The following is a 12,079-nucleotide window of genomic DNA, read 5'->3' as shown; positions in this document are numbered from 1 at the left end:
CCAATCGCAGCCATTTGGGGGCAGGGTGTCAATCATAATCTTGCATTTTAGCACCTTTCATAATCATTGAGGCTTGTTGTGTTTTGGGCCAAGGGACTCTTAGCAGTAATTAGTCCTTCCACCAGGGGAAATGTCTTCCTCTTCCTCCCACCAAAGGGGAGATGGTGGCAGGGTCATCTAGAGTTCATGAGTCTGGCACAAGCTGTCTCAAGCAGCCCTGGTTTAAAAGATCCTTTAAGATCCAGGGTGGTTAGCTGTGATCATTATAGTTACCCTAAACCATCCATAGAGAGTGTACAATGAAGGATGCTGGTGTTAAAGAGGAGTCCAGCCAGCTGTTATGCTCTGTCCTTTTGCTCAGGGTAGCAAGGGTGAGTCCGTAGTTGCTAATTAGGAAATCAGGTTGTCCCAGCATTATTGCATGCCTACAATATTTTAAAGAGTGTCTGATTAATACCAACCATGACTTAACAGTGCTTGAGCAGAGTCTAACACCTGCCCAGTACCCAGGAAGGAGTGAACTCTTCATCTCTCTTAAATTCAGGATTAACAAATGAACTGCTTAATAGGTTCAATACTTTTCCCAGAGAAAGAAAATCTATGAAATTGAGAAATAAAATCCACAGACCTTCATTTCTCTATTTGTAAATATTTGAATTTTTTTCAACCAAGCAGTGAGTATAGATGTCATTCCTTATAATTTTTGTTTGTATGGTTGGTTGGTCAGTTTTGAGATAGGGTCTCTCTCAATAGCCCAGACTAGTCCACAATTCACAGTCTTCTGCCTCATGCTCCCGAGGGTTGGAATTGCACACAACTGGCGCCTAGCCTTTTGTAACTTTGCTAGCGTATGATATTTCAGAATTTGATAAAAAAGGAAGTAGATAAGGACAGAGCAAATTGTAATCTACATGCTGGAGCAGAAGTGTGGTTAAAAGTGAGCTGGTTGATCTAACAGATCTCATACTGGCCCCTGAAGGCACGAGGACCATGGGAGGCGAGAGTAAGACATGAGCTGATAGCATCCAAACAAGTTCAGTCTGCCTCTGGAGACTTCTGCCCTTAGATCACCTGCCCCCTGGAAGCTGGTCTTCTCTCTGGAGAAAATGAGCCACATAACCTCATAACTTAGGTACATTCAACATCACTGAGGCCAAGTGAAGACAAGAGAGTCAGTAGGCATTCTATTTACTGAACTATGGGTCTTCTGGGCTGGGGAGGGGCAGTGCTCCCCACCCCCTCATTGTAATAGTGGAAGAGCTGAGATAAATACTATCTGGTCCACAAAACCTCAAACATTTACAATGTAGACCTTGCACGAATGGCTCCCTAATATGAACTTAGAGAAAAATGAATGTCCTCAGGGGAAAGGCTCTAACTCCATTTCAGGGCTCTAGTAAAAAGACAAGCAGGCTGGCTGGGACCTGCCCAGGATACCCATCAGTTTACAAACTGCACACACACACACACACACACACACACACACACACACACACACACACACACACACACATACACACACACAAACTCTAAGCAGATGTGTACTTGACTCTTCAGTACAAATAGATGTCCAAAGATTTTTTTTCCAGATCTTCAAGCAAAGCCCTAGACTAAAAGGACATCATTGACATATGCAAACAGAAGGAAGGGACTTAGAGACCCCCAAACAACCCAACTAACAGAAGAAATGTATGATAAATACGGAGGATTGGTGACCTTTGATCATGAGAGGACATTTCCTTGCTAAAACAAGAAACTTGGTGCTATGAAAAGAGTAAAGTCTTAAGAGTGTGTCCACCTACATTTCAAATACATAACTAGATATGTCAAAAGACAGTTAAACAAAGATATGAAATATTGAAAGAAAAATTGGAATCATAGTCCTGGTTGTTCATGTGTTAATAAAAGTTGTCATGCTGAAGGAGAAAACTAGAAGATTAAGAGTATTAAAATAGCAAAGAAATAAAATTTATGGGGGTATTTTAAAATTTATTTCACACTGTGCTCAGTATAATGAATAAAAACAACAGGCCATCATGAAATTGCAGAGCACTTTAGCAATAAAGTAGAGGCCCTAAATTCACATAGAAAGAAACTGACAAAGTAGCAACAGGCCACATGGACTCAGAGTTCTCAGTAGTAACACCGGATGCCAAAAACATAGAGTAATGCCTTCAGAATTCTGAAGGAGGGTGACTTTTAACATGGTAACCTATGCCCACCACTATCAGGCAGGGAACTCCTGATGGAGTACCTGACACAAGATGTAAAAAAAATATATTTCTAGATGTGGTGTTACAGATTTGTTGAAAGAAAGAAGAAAGAGAGAAAGAAAGAAAGAAAGGAGGGAATGATGGAGGGGGAGAGAGAGAGAGAGAGAGAGAGAGAGAGAGAGAGAGAGAGAGAGAGAGAGAGAGAGAGAGAGAGAGAGAGAGAGAGAGAACCCACTGACCCACTAGGAAAGACTAGGACACTGCTTAGCTGAGCAGCCAATTTTATCCAGTTAAATAAAATGGACACTGATTTAACAACAATGATTGGATGAGTTCATCTGAAAGCTCATCAGGAGGCAGGAATGGGGGTGCTCGAGACCAATGAGTAGAAGGTAAATCCTTGTCTAAAATTAATAAATCAAAAACAGTTATAAAGCATACAGGTTCAGTCAAATGCCGGAATAAGCAAAAGATCGAAGGAAGATTCCTCCGCGAGAAAAGATGGGGAAACAGCTAGTACTATTGCTCCTCCACACCCCCACTCCGACCCTGCATACAATCATTTTAGTACTGTATAATAGGCAGTTAGGTTCACTGTGCTTGTCACATGTATTCATGTGTGTGTGTGTCTGTACATGTGCACACACACACATGTACCCTACCCTTTGTATGTCGAGATAGCCAGCATTGCCCCTAGTCATTTTCTGTTTTCGATATACATGTTAGCTAGTCATATCCATTAGGTTATAATTATAACTAGAAAAACTAAGTTGCTTTTGAGGCTAATCCTATGTGAAGTTATAGTCAGGTTGAATTTAAAAGTCTCCACAGCAAGTGAGTCATTTGTTTGGGGATTCTGGTAGAACTGCGGAATTCCTTGTGGAGTCTACTTACTTTTGAAATCCATAATCTTTGGAGGTTGGGCATCACACCAATGAGTTGGGACCTCTGTATCAGTAAGCCTGGCACAAGCAGGGGGAGAGGCACCAAGGTTCCAGGAAAAAGTTAAGCATTGAGAAATGACATCAGCGTGTGTGCTGAAACCTAAGGCGACAGCAGGGCAAACTGAGGTTTGTAACAGGAAGGGAGTAGGACAACCAGCCGAGAGAGGCTCAGGCAGTCAGAAACGGGAGTGGATTTTCCGGCGAACACTCTATTGCGGGTGTGGGACGGAGCTGAGTGCTTTCCTAGGAAATCATTCTCCTTTCCTTGCTTCCTCCCACAGCTTAATCACTTACACAGAGCAGTATGTGGAGTATGACCCCTTCATAACGCCAGCAGAGCCATCTAATCCTTGGATCAGCGATGACATCTCTTTATGGGACATAGAGACGAGGTAAATTAATAGTAATAATAATAAGGTTTGGGAGAGGGAGGGATGTTGAGAAAAAAAATCCATAATCTCATGCAATCACCTTATTCCCTGTTTTAATTTGGAGAAGACCAGAAGAGAAAAAGCCCATGCGCTCTCCATGCTGACATCTGTTTGCTTAAGGTCCCTTCCTCCTTGAAGCTTTGGTTTGTACATGAGTTCTTTGTGGCTTCTCTCTGGCCCCTCTCTGGATCTCTGTGTGTCATGGTAGCTGTCACAGCTCCTCACCATTTCCTAGCTCTGGATGTTGGAACAATCCTATCCAGCCCCTCTCCGCACTTGTCCTTACCTGACAGCACTTCCATCAAACCTTCAGCTGCAAACACTGTTCTCACTGTGGAACGGATGAGGAACCTCAGACAGCAGAGTTGGGGAACTTGCTGAGGATGCACCGTTGGAATGCAATAGCATTGAGAGCTCCGGAGCGGTGGCCGGCCTGATGCCTTCTGAGGTCACAGGCATCCGTAGCTTCATCAGCTCTTGGCTCTGCCCATGGAAGGAAGCAAATGTGTTGACTTAAGGCTCAGAGGAACTTGGAGCACAGTCAGAATTCCATGACATGCAGGGACAGTTTTGTGTGGCATCCCCTCAGCTCTGCTCTTGGATTTCTTCTTCACCATGACTCCAGTGTTCTCTTTCTCTCTGGTACTCCTGCTGTTTTCTTTCTCAGAAATGGAAAACACTGGTAACAATTAAAGTCATAGAGGCTTACTATACAAAGCTTAACCTATCCTGGCATGCATACAGAAGAAAACGCCTCCCTTCCTCCAACCTGCCTCTGCCCATTGCCTGACACCCGGGTTCCCACACTGCACCAAGGTACCCAGGGCACTAAGAGAGAGGCCTTCCAGTCTGTGTGTGCACTGCTGATCCAAACTCCAAGACATCTGTTGAGTCAGCCATCACGTACGCTACTGGCTTAGATGGATTCAGTGTGAGAATCAAACCACATCCCATCCTTTTTAATGCTGAATCTTTGCAAATCTAGGTTTTCAGAGAAGTTTGTGATTTAAAAACTGTGCTGCACAAAAATCGATATGGACTAGGAAATGAAGGTGGCCATGAGAAAATGTGCAGTGTGTAACATATATACATAGGGATTGTCATAGTTAGGATTAACATTGATGTGATGGAACATCATGATCAAAAGTAACTCAGGGAGGAAAGAGTCTATTCTGCTTACACTTCCTGGGGACAGTTCATCACTGAGGGAAGTCAGGGCAGGAACTCAAACAGGGTAGGAGCCCAGAGACATGAGCTGAGGCAGTGGCCATGGACTGGTGCTGGTTACTGGCTTAGTCCACATGGCTTGCTTAGCCTGCTTTCTTATAGAACCCAGAACCACCAGCACAGGGTTGGCAATACCCACAATGGACTGGGCCCTTCTCCATCAAACACTGGTTAAGAAAATGCCCTGTAGGCTTACCTACAGCCCACTCTTAAGTTCAATTTCTCAGTTGAGGTTCCCTCTTACCAGATGACTCTTGCTTATGTCAAGTTGTCATAAAAACTAGCCAGGAAAGGGGTTAAGAATGAAATTGAGACATTTTTTCCTTTGGTGTATGTACATTTCACACAGTTGCTATTGCTAGGCAACAAACACATGTTAAGTTGACTGACCCCAACCTTATAAACAAAAATGTTAGATGTTTCTTTGAGCTCAGGGAGACTGTAAAACTTAAGGTGTCATGAACTCAGAATGTTTGAGAGGCTCTGAATTAGTGACTCTCTCTTTAAAAAAATTTTTTTTGGTTTTTCGAGACAGGATTTCTCTGTGGCTTTGGAGGCTGCTCTGGAACTAGCTCTTGTAGACCAGGCTGGTCTCAAACTCACAGAGATCTGCCTGCCTCTGCCTCCTGAGTGCTAGGATTAGAGGTGTGCCACTACCGCCCAGCTAAACTTTTTATACATAGAAAATATTCTTATCTCTAATGTAATTATGTTCTATATAATCACACACATATATGCTATTTTAATTCACACACACACACACACACACACACACACACACATATATATATATATGCACATACCAATCTACCATATCCTTTTTAATATCTATATAATATTCCCTGGCATGAGTGAAGTAAAATTTATTTAACCAATCCCTGGGCCATAACTGTTCAACTCATGTCTGTTTCTGTAATATAAACAACAAATCAAGGAGCATCCCTACACCCCACTTTAATTGGCTTTTATTAATTTTCCAGAAGTAGAGTTACTTGGAATGGAATGCATATTTTAACTTTAGGACATGTGCCAGATCTTCCTAATGAAAACTGAACCCCCCTTTTCTACGACTTTAAAGGGAGCCGTCTCCGTCATCGCTGTCAACCCCTGTGTTAGCAGTCTTTCTGTCTTTGTAAACCCAACTGGTTGAATCGAATCTCATTTTGCTTTCTATATCTTCACTGGTGCAAAAATATGTTAATAGAGCATTTTTTCATGTGGTTATCAGAGATTCATTCTTCCGCGACTTTCCAGTCACCTGTCCTCTCCCCATTTCCCCTCCTGTGGTGGCTTTGCTTTGCATATTGGGACAAAAGTCCCATGTGCTCTGGCTTGCTTTTTTCCAATTCCTTCCTTCTTCTCCTTTTTCTTTTCTTCTCCCCCAAACTTTGAATTTTCTAATCAACTCTTGCGTTGCCTCTTCAAATTCTAGCTTCCATTCTAGCCATAGTTACATTCCACTTCTATTTTGAAGTTTAAACGGTCAGTAATCCGTAACAGGGCATGTGTGCAGTTGGAAGCACAAGCTTCCCTGTGCCTTCCCATATTGCACACATCCCCAGAGGCATGTTAACATAATGCATTTGAAACCAGCATTCTGAATTTACATCTCTGTCAACACTGTGAGAACAAGTAGGTACAAATGGACATCTGCTTTTAAAAGTCTGTTTCTAGTGTGGCCATTATTAGGTACTTTTCTGTTGCTGTGATAAAACACCATGACAGGCCACTTTTAAGGGGGGATTGATTTGGGCTGTGGTTCCATAGGGTTGACAATCCATCACCATCCTGGAAAAGCAGCAGGCACGGGCAGCAGGCATGGTGGCTGCAGGCAGCCCCAAGCTGTGAGTTCACATCTTGAACACCAAGCAGGAAGTAGAGAGTGAAAACCAGGAGCAGGCAAGGCCTCAAACTCTCAGGGCCTGCCTCCAATGGCAGACATCCTCCAGCAAGGCCGTAGGGGATCCTAAGTCTCCTCAGAGAACACCACCAGTAGACCAAGTGTACAAATGCTGACACTACGGGAAACATTTGTTGTTCAAACCACTACATAGGGAAAGAATTTAAAACCTTCACTATCTCAGGTTGTCTTTTTTCCTCCTCATCCTCTTGTTTCTAATTGTTTTAATTACTGCTTCTGTATTTTCCATGTTGTTCCTTTTAACTGTATAAGTACGTTTTAGTTCGTATTTCTAAAGTTTTTAAATTTGAATTCTGTCTGTTTCTGTCTCTTCACCCCCAAATGGTTTGGGGGTTTTGGTTTTGGTTTTGGTTTTTATGTTCTTGCCTGTCTGTCACCAGTGGTGGCTATGGTCTCCTTATTTTGTTTTGTTTTGTTTTGAATCAGGATCTGGTCAGTATACACACACACACACACACACACACACACACACACACACACACACACACACACTCCCTTTGCAAGAGGCTTCCATTGTGTAGAGCCTGCTGTGTCTTTCACAGCTTCTCCCCTGTGCTCCTGTCTCGGGCTACCCCACTGCTCTGTTGAAGTCCTGCCACCCAGAGCCTCAAGGCTCTCCAGCTGTCCCCTTCCACAGCTCTGCTGCAGTCATGGACTGCCCTCTCTCTACCAGCTCTGTTACAAGTCTCATTTACTTGTTTCAAACCTCCCAGAAATGCCTGGACTTTGTCATTCGCCTGAAGAGCATGTTGTTTCTCTACATATTATGACTGGGGTTAAAGACAAAACCACAGACAGACCAAATCCATTTTACTGAGCTTCAGGGCCTTACCTGCTCAGTCTTCTGAGCCATGTGTCCCTCCCACTTCCTTCTCACTCAAGCCCTCCCGAGCATGCTGGCCCCCTAGCATAATGGCATGACTGTCCTACTCCTCCAGATGCTACATCACGCCCCTCTCTGGTTCACTTCTAACGAGGACCCATGCCTGGCTTCAATCTAGTCTTCTAACTGGAACACAGCAGGCACTCAAAAGTGCAGACTGGGTGGACGGTAGCTGAATAATTTATTCCTTCTTTGGTCATTTCACAGACAGTTGGGCCAAGAAAGGTAAGTGCCCAAAGCTAGTTCACTATGACAAAATGAAATTTCTCACTTGTCCCTAACTAGATAAAGAAGCACATGGCTGCCTGGGGAAACGGTAGCCACCTTGCCACTAGATTTATCTCAGACTGGTCTGCGTTCTGTCCGCTGCACAACACTACCCGCCCTATAGCAGGCGGTCCAGTTCTGTTGTTACTGTTAGCGCCTCTACCCTAAACTAACGCCTAACCTAAGAAAAAAATGTAGCCACCGAGTTTTATCTACCCAAACAAACGGCGCTCTGTAGACACAGGTGAAAACGAGGCCATAATTCTTCCCTTGGAAGAATGTCTGTACCCACTCAGAGGCTTACAGAGATGCCAGGAGCAACACAAACTGTGAGACCTGGGCTGACATTACACTTCAGCCTGATGAAGATCCCTAATCTATATAGTAAGTCCCAAGACGACCAAGAAAACAACAAAAGCTAGGTTTTTTGTTTTTGTTTTTCTGTTTCACCTTAATTTAGCCTAAATGGATTGAGACCTACTTTGCACTGTGTTCTGAGTAAGAAGTCCTCTGGATAAAAATCTAACGAAGCCAGTAAGACTCGCTCGATGTCTTACCACCTGGCACCAGAATTCCTCCTTGCTTGGCAAAGGGCATTCAGCCACTCAGGGTGTAAATCAAATCCTGTGGGCAAGGCTTTGGCAGACTCGAGCAACAAAGGAGAGGGTTAGGCTGTGCCCAGGGAGAAAGTGGCAGGAGTCTGTTTTCTGTCCCTGAGAGAGAAAAACAGAGGGTAGGGGTGGGGGAAGCGAGGGAAAGGAGAAGAGGCAGGGCAAGATTAGCAACCAGGGAAATTCTAGCAGCCAGTGACAAAGGTCTTTTCAAAGGTAGGAATGCTAACTGAGTATGTTAGCTGCCAGGAGAGGCCATAGGTGCCCTCTTCTCAAGGCCTTGAATATCGTCCAAGTCTCCCGTCTCCCCAGACATCATGTGAGCATGGCCTGTGAGGAGAGGATGCTCTGGAGACCCCATGAGAGGAAATGCTTGGACTCTACAAAGAACATACTGTGTCTGCCACAGGGCGGATGCATGGAGTGCAGTGAGGGACAACACCAAATATGGGCAAAACAGTATACAATGTGATACAAAATAGCAGGGAACTCTTCTCGGATTCCTTCTTGGTCTCAGGTAAGATATTAGATCCAAAAGTCTAAGAATAAGGAAGCACATAGTCAGGGAGGGGGCGTGATGATAAGTTACTGTTTTAAAGCATGGCAGACTCCATCTGATGGAGATTCTGAGAAGTCAGCTTTCACTAAAGAAAGTAACAGTAGCCAGGGTTTAGCATTGAGGAGCAGTCAGCCAAAAGTCACTAGACCACAGCTGGAGAGAATTCACTTATCTAAACATTGTCAAAAAAGTCTCCTAGGGAGGGCTAAAGGGGGTAGTTCTGGTGGTAACATTATTGGAGGGTGGGACCTCATGAGACTGGTGTGGCCTGCAGAATCATGGTAAGCCATTTCTTCCATTCATGGGGAAAGTCTAAGGCTCCCTCCCTACCGGGTATCAGGCACTTGAGCAATGGTTACTTAGAACCTGGTTCATTCTACTTGGGTGAAGGAATCCACTCCCAGCCAAGCTGACCAGCCAAGAGGCAGAGCCCATTCCTGAGTTGCCAGCATGCAGCTATTTTCCTTTAAAGGAAAATAGATTTACTTTATTTTATGCAAATGAATGTGTAAGTATGTATGCCAAATGCATGCCTGGTGCCCGTGGAAACCAGAAGAGGGCACTGGATACCCTTGAACTTGAGCTACAGCTGTTTGTAATCCACAAATTGGTGCTGGGAACTAAACGCTGGTCCCCTACAGGAGCAACAAGCACTGTTAACCACTGAGTCATCTCCCCAACCTTCAAGTTCCTTCTTAAAGCAGTCAATTCCCAAATGTGGCCCCATTGGTGGCCCCCCTCCTGGTCCTGATGTCAAGAGAAAGCATTTGTTTTCACATGTGTGGCACTTGATGCCTTGTTTGGCCAACAGGCTGTGGCAAAGTGGCCCTTTGAGAGGCAGCCATCCAGAGTCCCGGCGGATTCCAAACATTTGCTCTTAAGGTCTTTGAAATTGCCCACCATGCTGGGAGACGTTCAAGCCATTGAGGGAGCCATGTAAGGTCACTCTAGTCACCCCTCAGATGAGCTATTGACCAACAGCAAGTGTCAGCTGCCACGGGCACCGTTTGGACATTCAGCCCGTGCCAGCCCTCCGGTGACCCTTTAAGTTACCTAAGTGACCACAAGGGAGAGGGCACAGTCAAGTCCAGACAAACTGAGAATACTGAAAGGGAGTAATGAATGGGCAGAGGGTGGGTCACAACTCACTGGAGTATCCAAGACCTTTTGACCGTTCTTGGGGTGGTAAATAAATAAATCAAGGTTGTTTCTTCACAGTGTGACCCTAAGATGGGGTCGTTAGGTACACTTGACTTGGAGGACTGGCCCTTATTTCATAAATTTTCTGATAACTTATCTTAATCCATTCAGGCTAACAAACTAAAGTGCAATAGACTGTGTGTGACTTACACAGGAGAGAAATCTGGTTCTCATTGCCCTGAGAACTGAGAATGGTAAGGTCAAGGCAGCAGTGTGCTGGTGTCTGAGGAGGGCCTGGATAATGGTCTGATCAAGGTGTGTGGTGGTTTGAAAAAAACGGCCCCCAAGGAGAGAGGCACTGATGGAAGGTGTGGCCTTCTTGGAGGAAGTGTGTCACGGTGGAGGTGGGCTTTGAGGTCTCACACATGCTCAAATCACGCCCAGTGAAACAGTTCCCTTCATGTTTTCTGCAAGATGTAGAACTCTCGGCTCCTTCTCCAGGACCATGTCTGCCTACATGCCCCCATGTCCCACCATAATGATGATGGGCTAATCCTCTGAAACGGTAATCGAGTCACCCCAATTAAATGTTTACCTTTATAAGAGTTGCCATGGTCATGGTGTCTCTTTGAAACAGTAGAAACCCTAACTGAGATAAGGTGGCATGTCACTGTTGTCTCATTACTTAGGAGACTGAGGCAGAAGGATCAGAAGTTTGACTTGGCTACAGAGCGAATTTCTTTTCTTCCCTCTGTGTTCTCTTATGGCAGCAAGGTGAGAGCTCTGGGGTTTATTAATAAGGACACTAACCCCAGTCCTCACAACTCAATGACCTCCAAAGACCGCCATCCCTCAATACCATCATGCCAGGGGTCAAAATATCAACAGATGCATTTTGAAGGGATAAAAATTTTAATCCATGCCATTTTACACCTGCCCCACCCTAGTTTATGAACTCTAGTATGCAAAATGCTTCCAATCTGCCCCAATATCTGTAAGCAGTCTTGCTCTACTGTCGCTTTAAAACACCATCTAAATAATGTGAGGGTGAATCAAGATACACGTCGCCTCCGGCTGGAGTCCTTTCCATTTGTGAAGCCACCAAGGTACACTATTTCCACACTATAATGATGGGGAGTATGAGATGGACTTTTCCATTCCAATAAGAGAAGAAATGGGAACAAGTCTAAGTACAATAGGGCAAAGTTCAAGCTTTAATTAGAATAATTTTCTTTGTCTTGACACTGTGCCCATTAGACTCAGACTGAGGCAAGACCGCCTCACTGAGATAGTGAACCTACCTCCTTAGCTTCTAGGCCTCTCTGGGATGTTGTTTTCCATGCACATTTGGGTGGCAGCATCAAACCCACAGCTCAGTGAACATCCTAGCTCTGCCACGTCTTTGCAGCTTTCCCAGGCTGGACCACTGCCTTGCAACTCTGCCATGAAGGCTTGTCCCTGTAGCTCCACTGGCTATAGTCCACCTTGCAGCTCTCTGCAAGGACTCCATCTTGGAGGTACCAGGCATGGGCATCCTGGACTGCTTGAACTGGAAAGATGGCTGCACCTACAGAAACTGTCCTGTCCCCAGCTCCCCATGGTTGCTGCAGTCTAAGGCTATAATGGGAGTCACAGGCCTAGTTACCTCTGACTCATTTTCCTATTGTCCTCCAAAATAGCTCCTGGCTTTTATCTGGATGACAGAGACCTACTACTATGTCCTTGTAACAGTCATTTGGTCACACCACTCATAGACTCTCTTTAGGTGTTTTGTGTGCTTGTTTATTAGAACACAAATAAGCTAGGGGTTTTTCTCAATCCTTATTTAGATTCTAGTTCTATCTTTAGCTCATCCCTTTCTCTTTATGGACTACTGAAAGGAG

At 44.6% G+C, this 12,079-nt stretch overlaps 1 protein-coding gene across 9 annotated transcripts in view; it reads left to right on the top strand.

The window, feature by feature from the left end:
• The window catches only part of Rgs6 (regulator of G protein signaling 6), a 515,997-nt gene that overhangs the window by 448,704 nt on the left and 55,214 nt on the right, over positions 1-12,079 (top strand). For all 9 annotated transcript variants that reach the window (XR_005876224.1, XM_040742794.1, XM_040742791.1 and 6 more), the window contains exon 13: positions 3,439-3,549. Coding sequence is in view for 8 of the 9 variants with exons in the window: in XM_040742794.1 (XP_040598728.1) it covers positions 3,439-3,549 (111 nt within the window). In the remaining variant the exon portion in view is untranslated. The remainder of the gene's footprint in view (positions 1-3,438; positions 3,550-12,079) is intronic.

Source organism: Mesocricetus auratus, unplaced genomic scaffold (assembly GCF_017639785.1).
Source record: "Mesocricetus auratus isolate SY011 unplaced genomic scaffold, BCM_Maur_2.0 Super-Scaffold_15014, whole genome shotgun sequence".
Taxonomy (NCBI): Eukaryota; Metazoa; Chordata; class Mammalia; order Rodentia; family Cricetidae; genus Mesocricetus; species Mesocricetus auratus.
The sequence above is the reverse complement of the archived record's forward strand: the minus strand, read 5'-3'. Positions and strand labels throughout refer to the sequence as shown.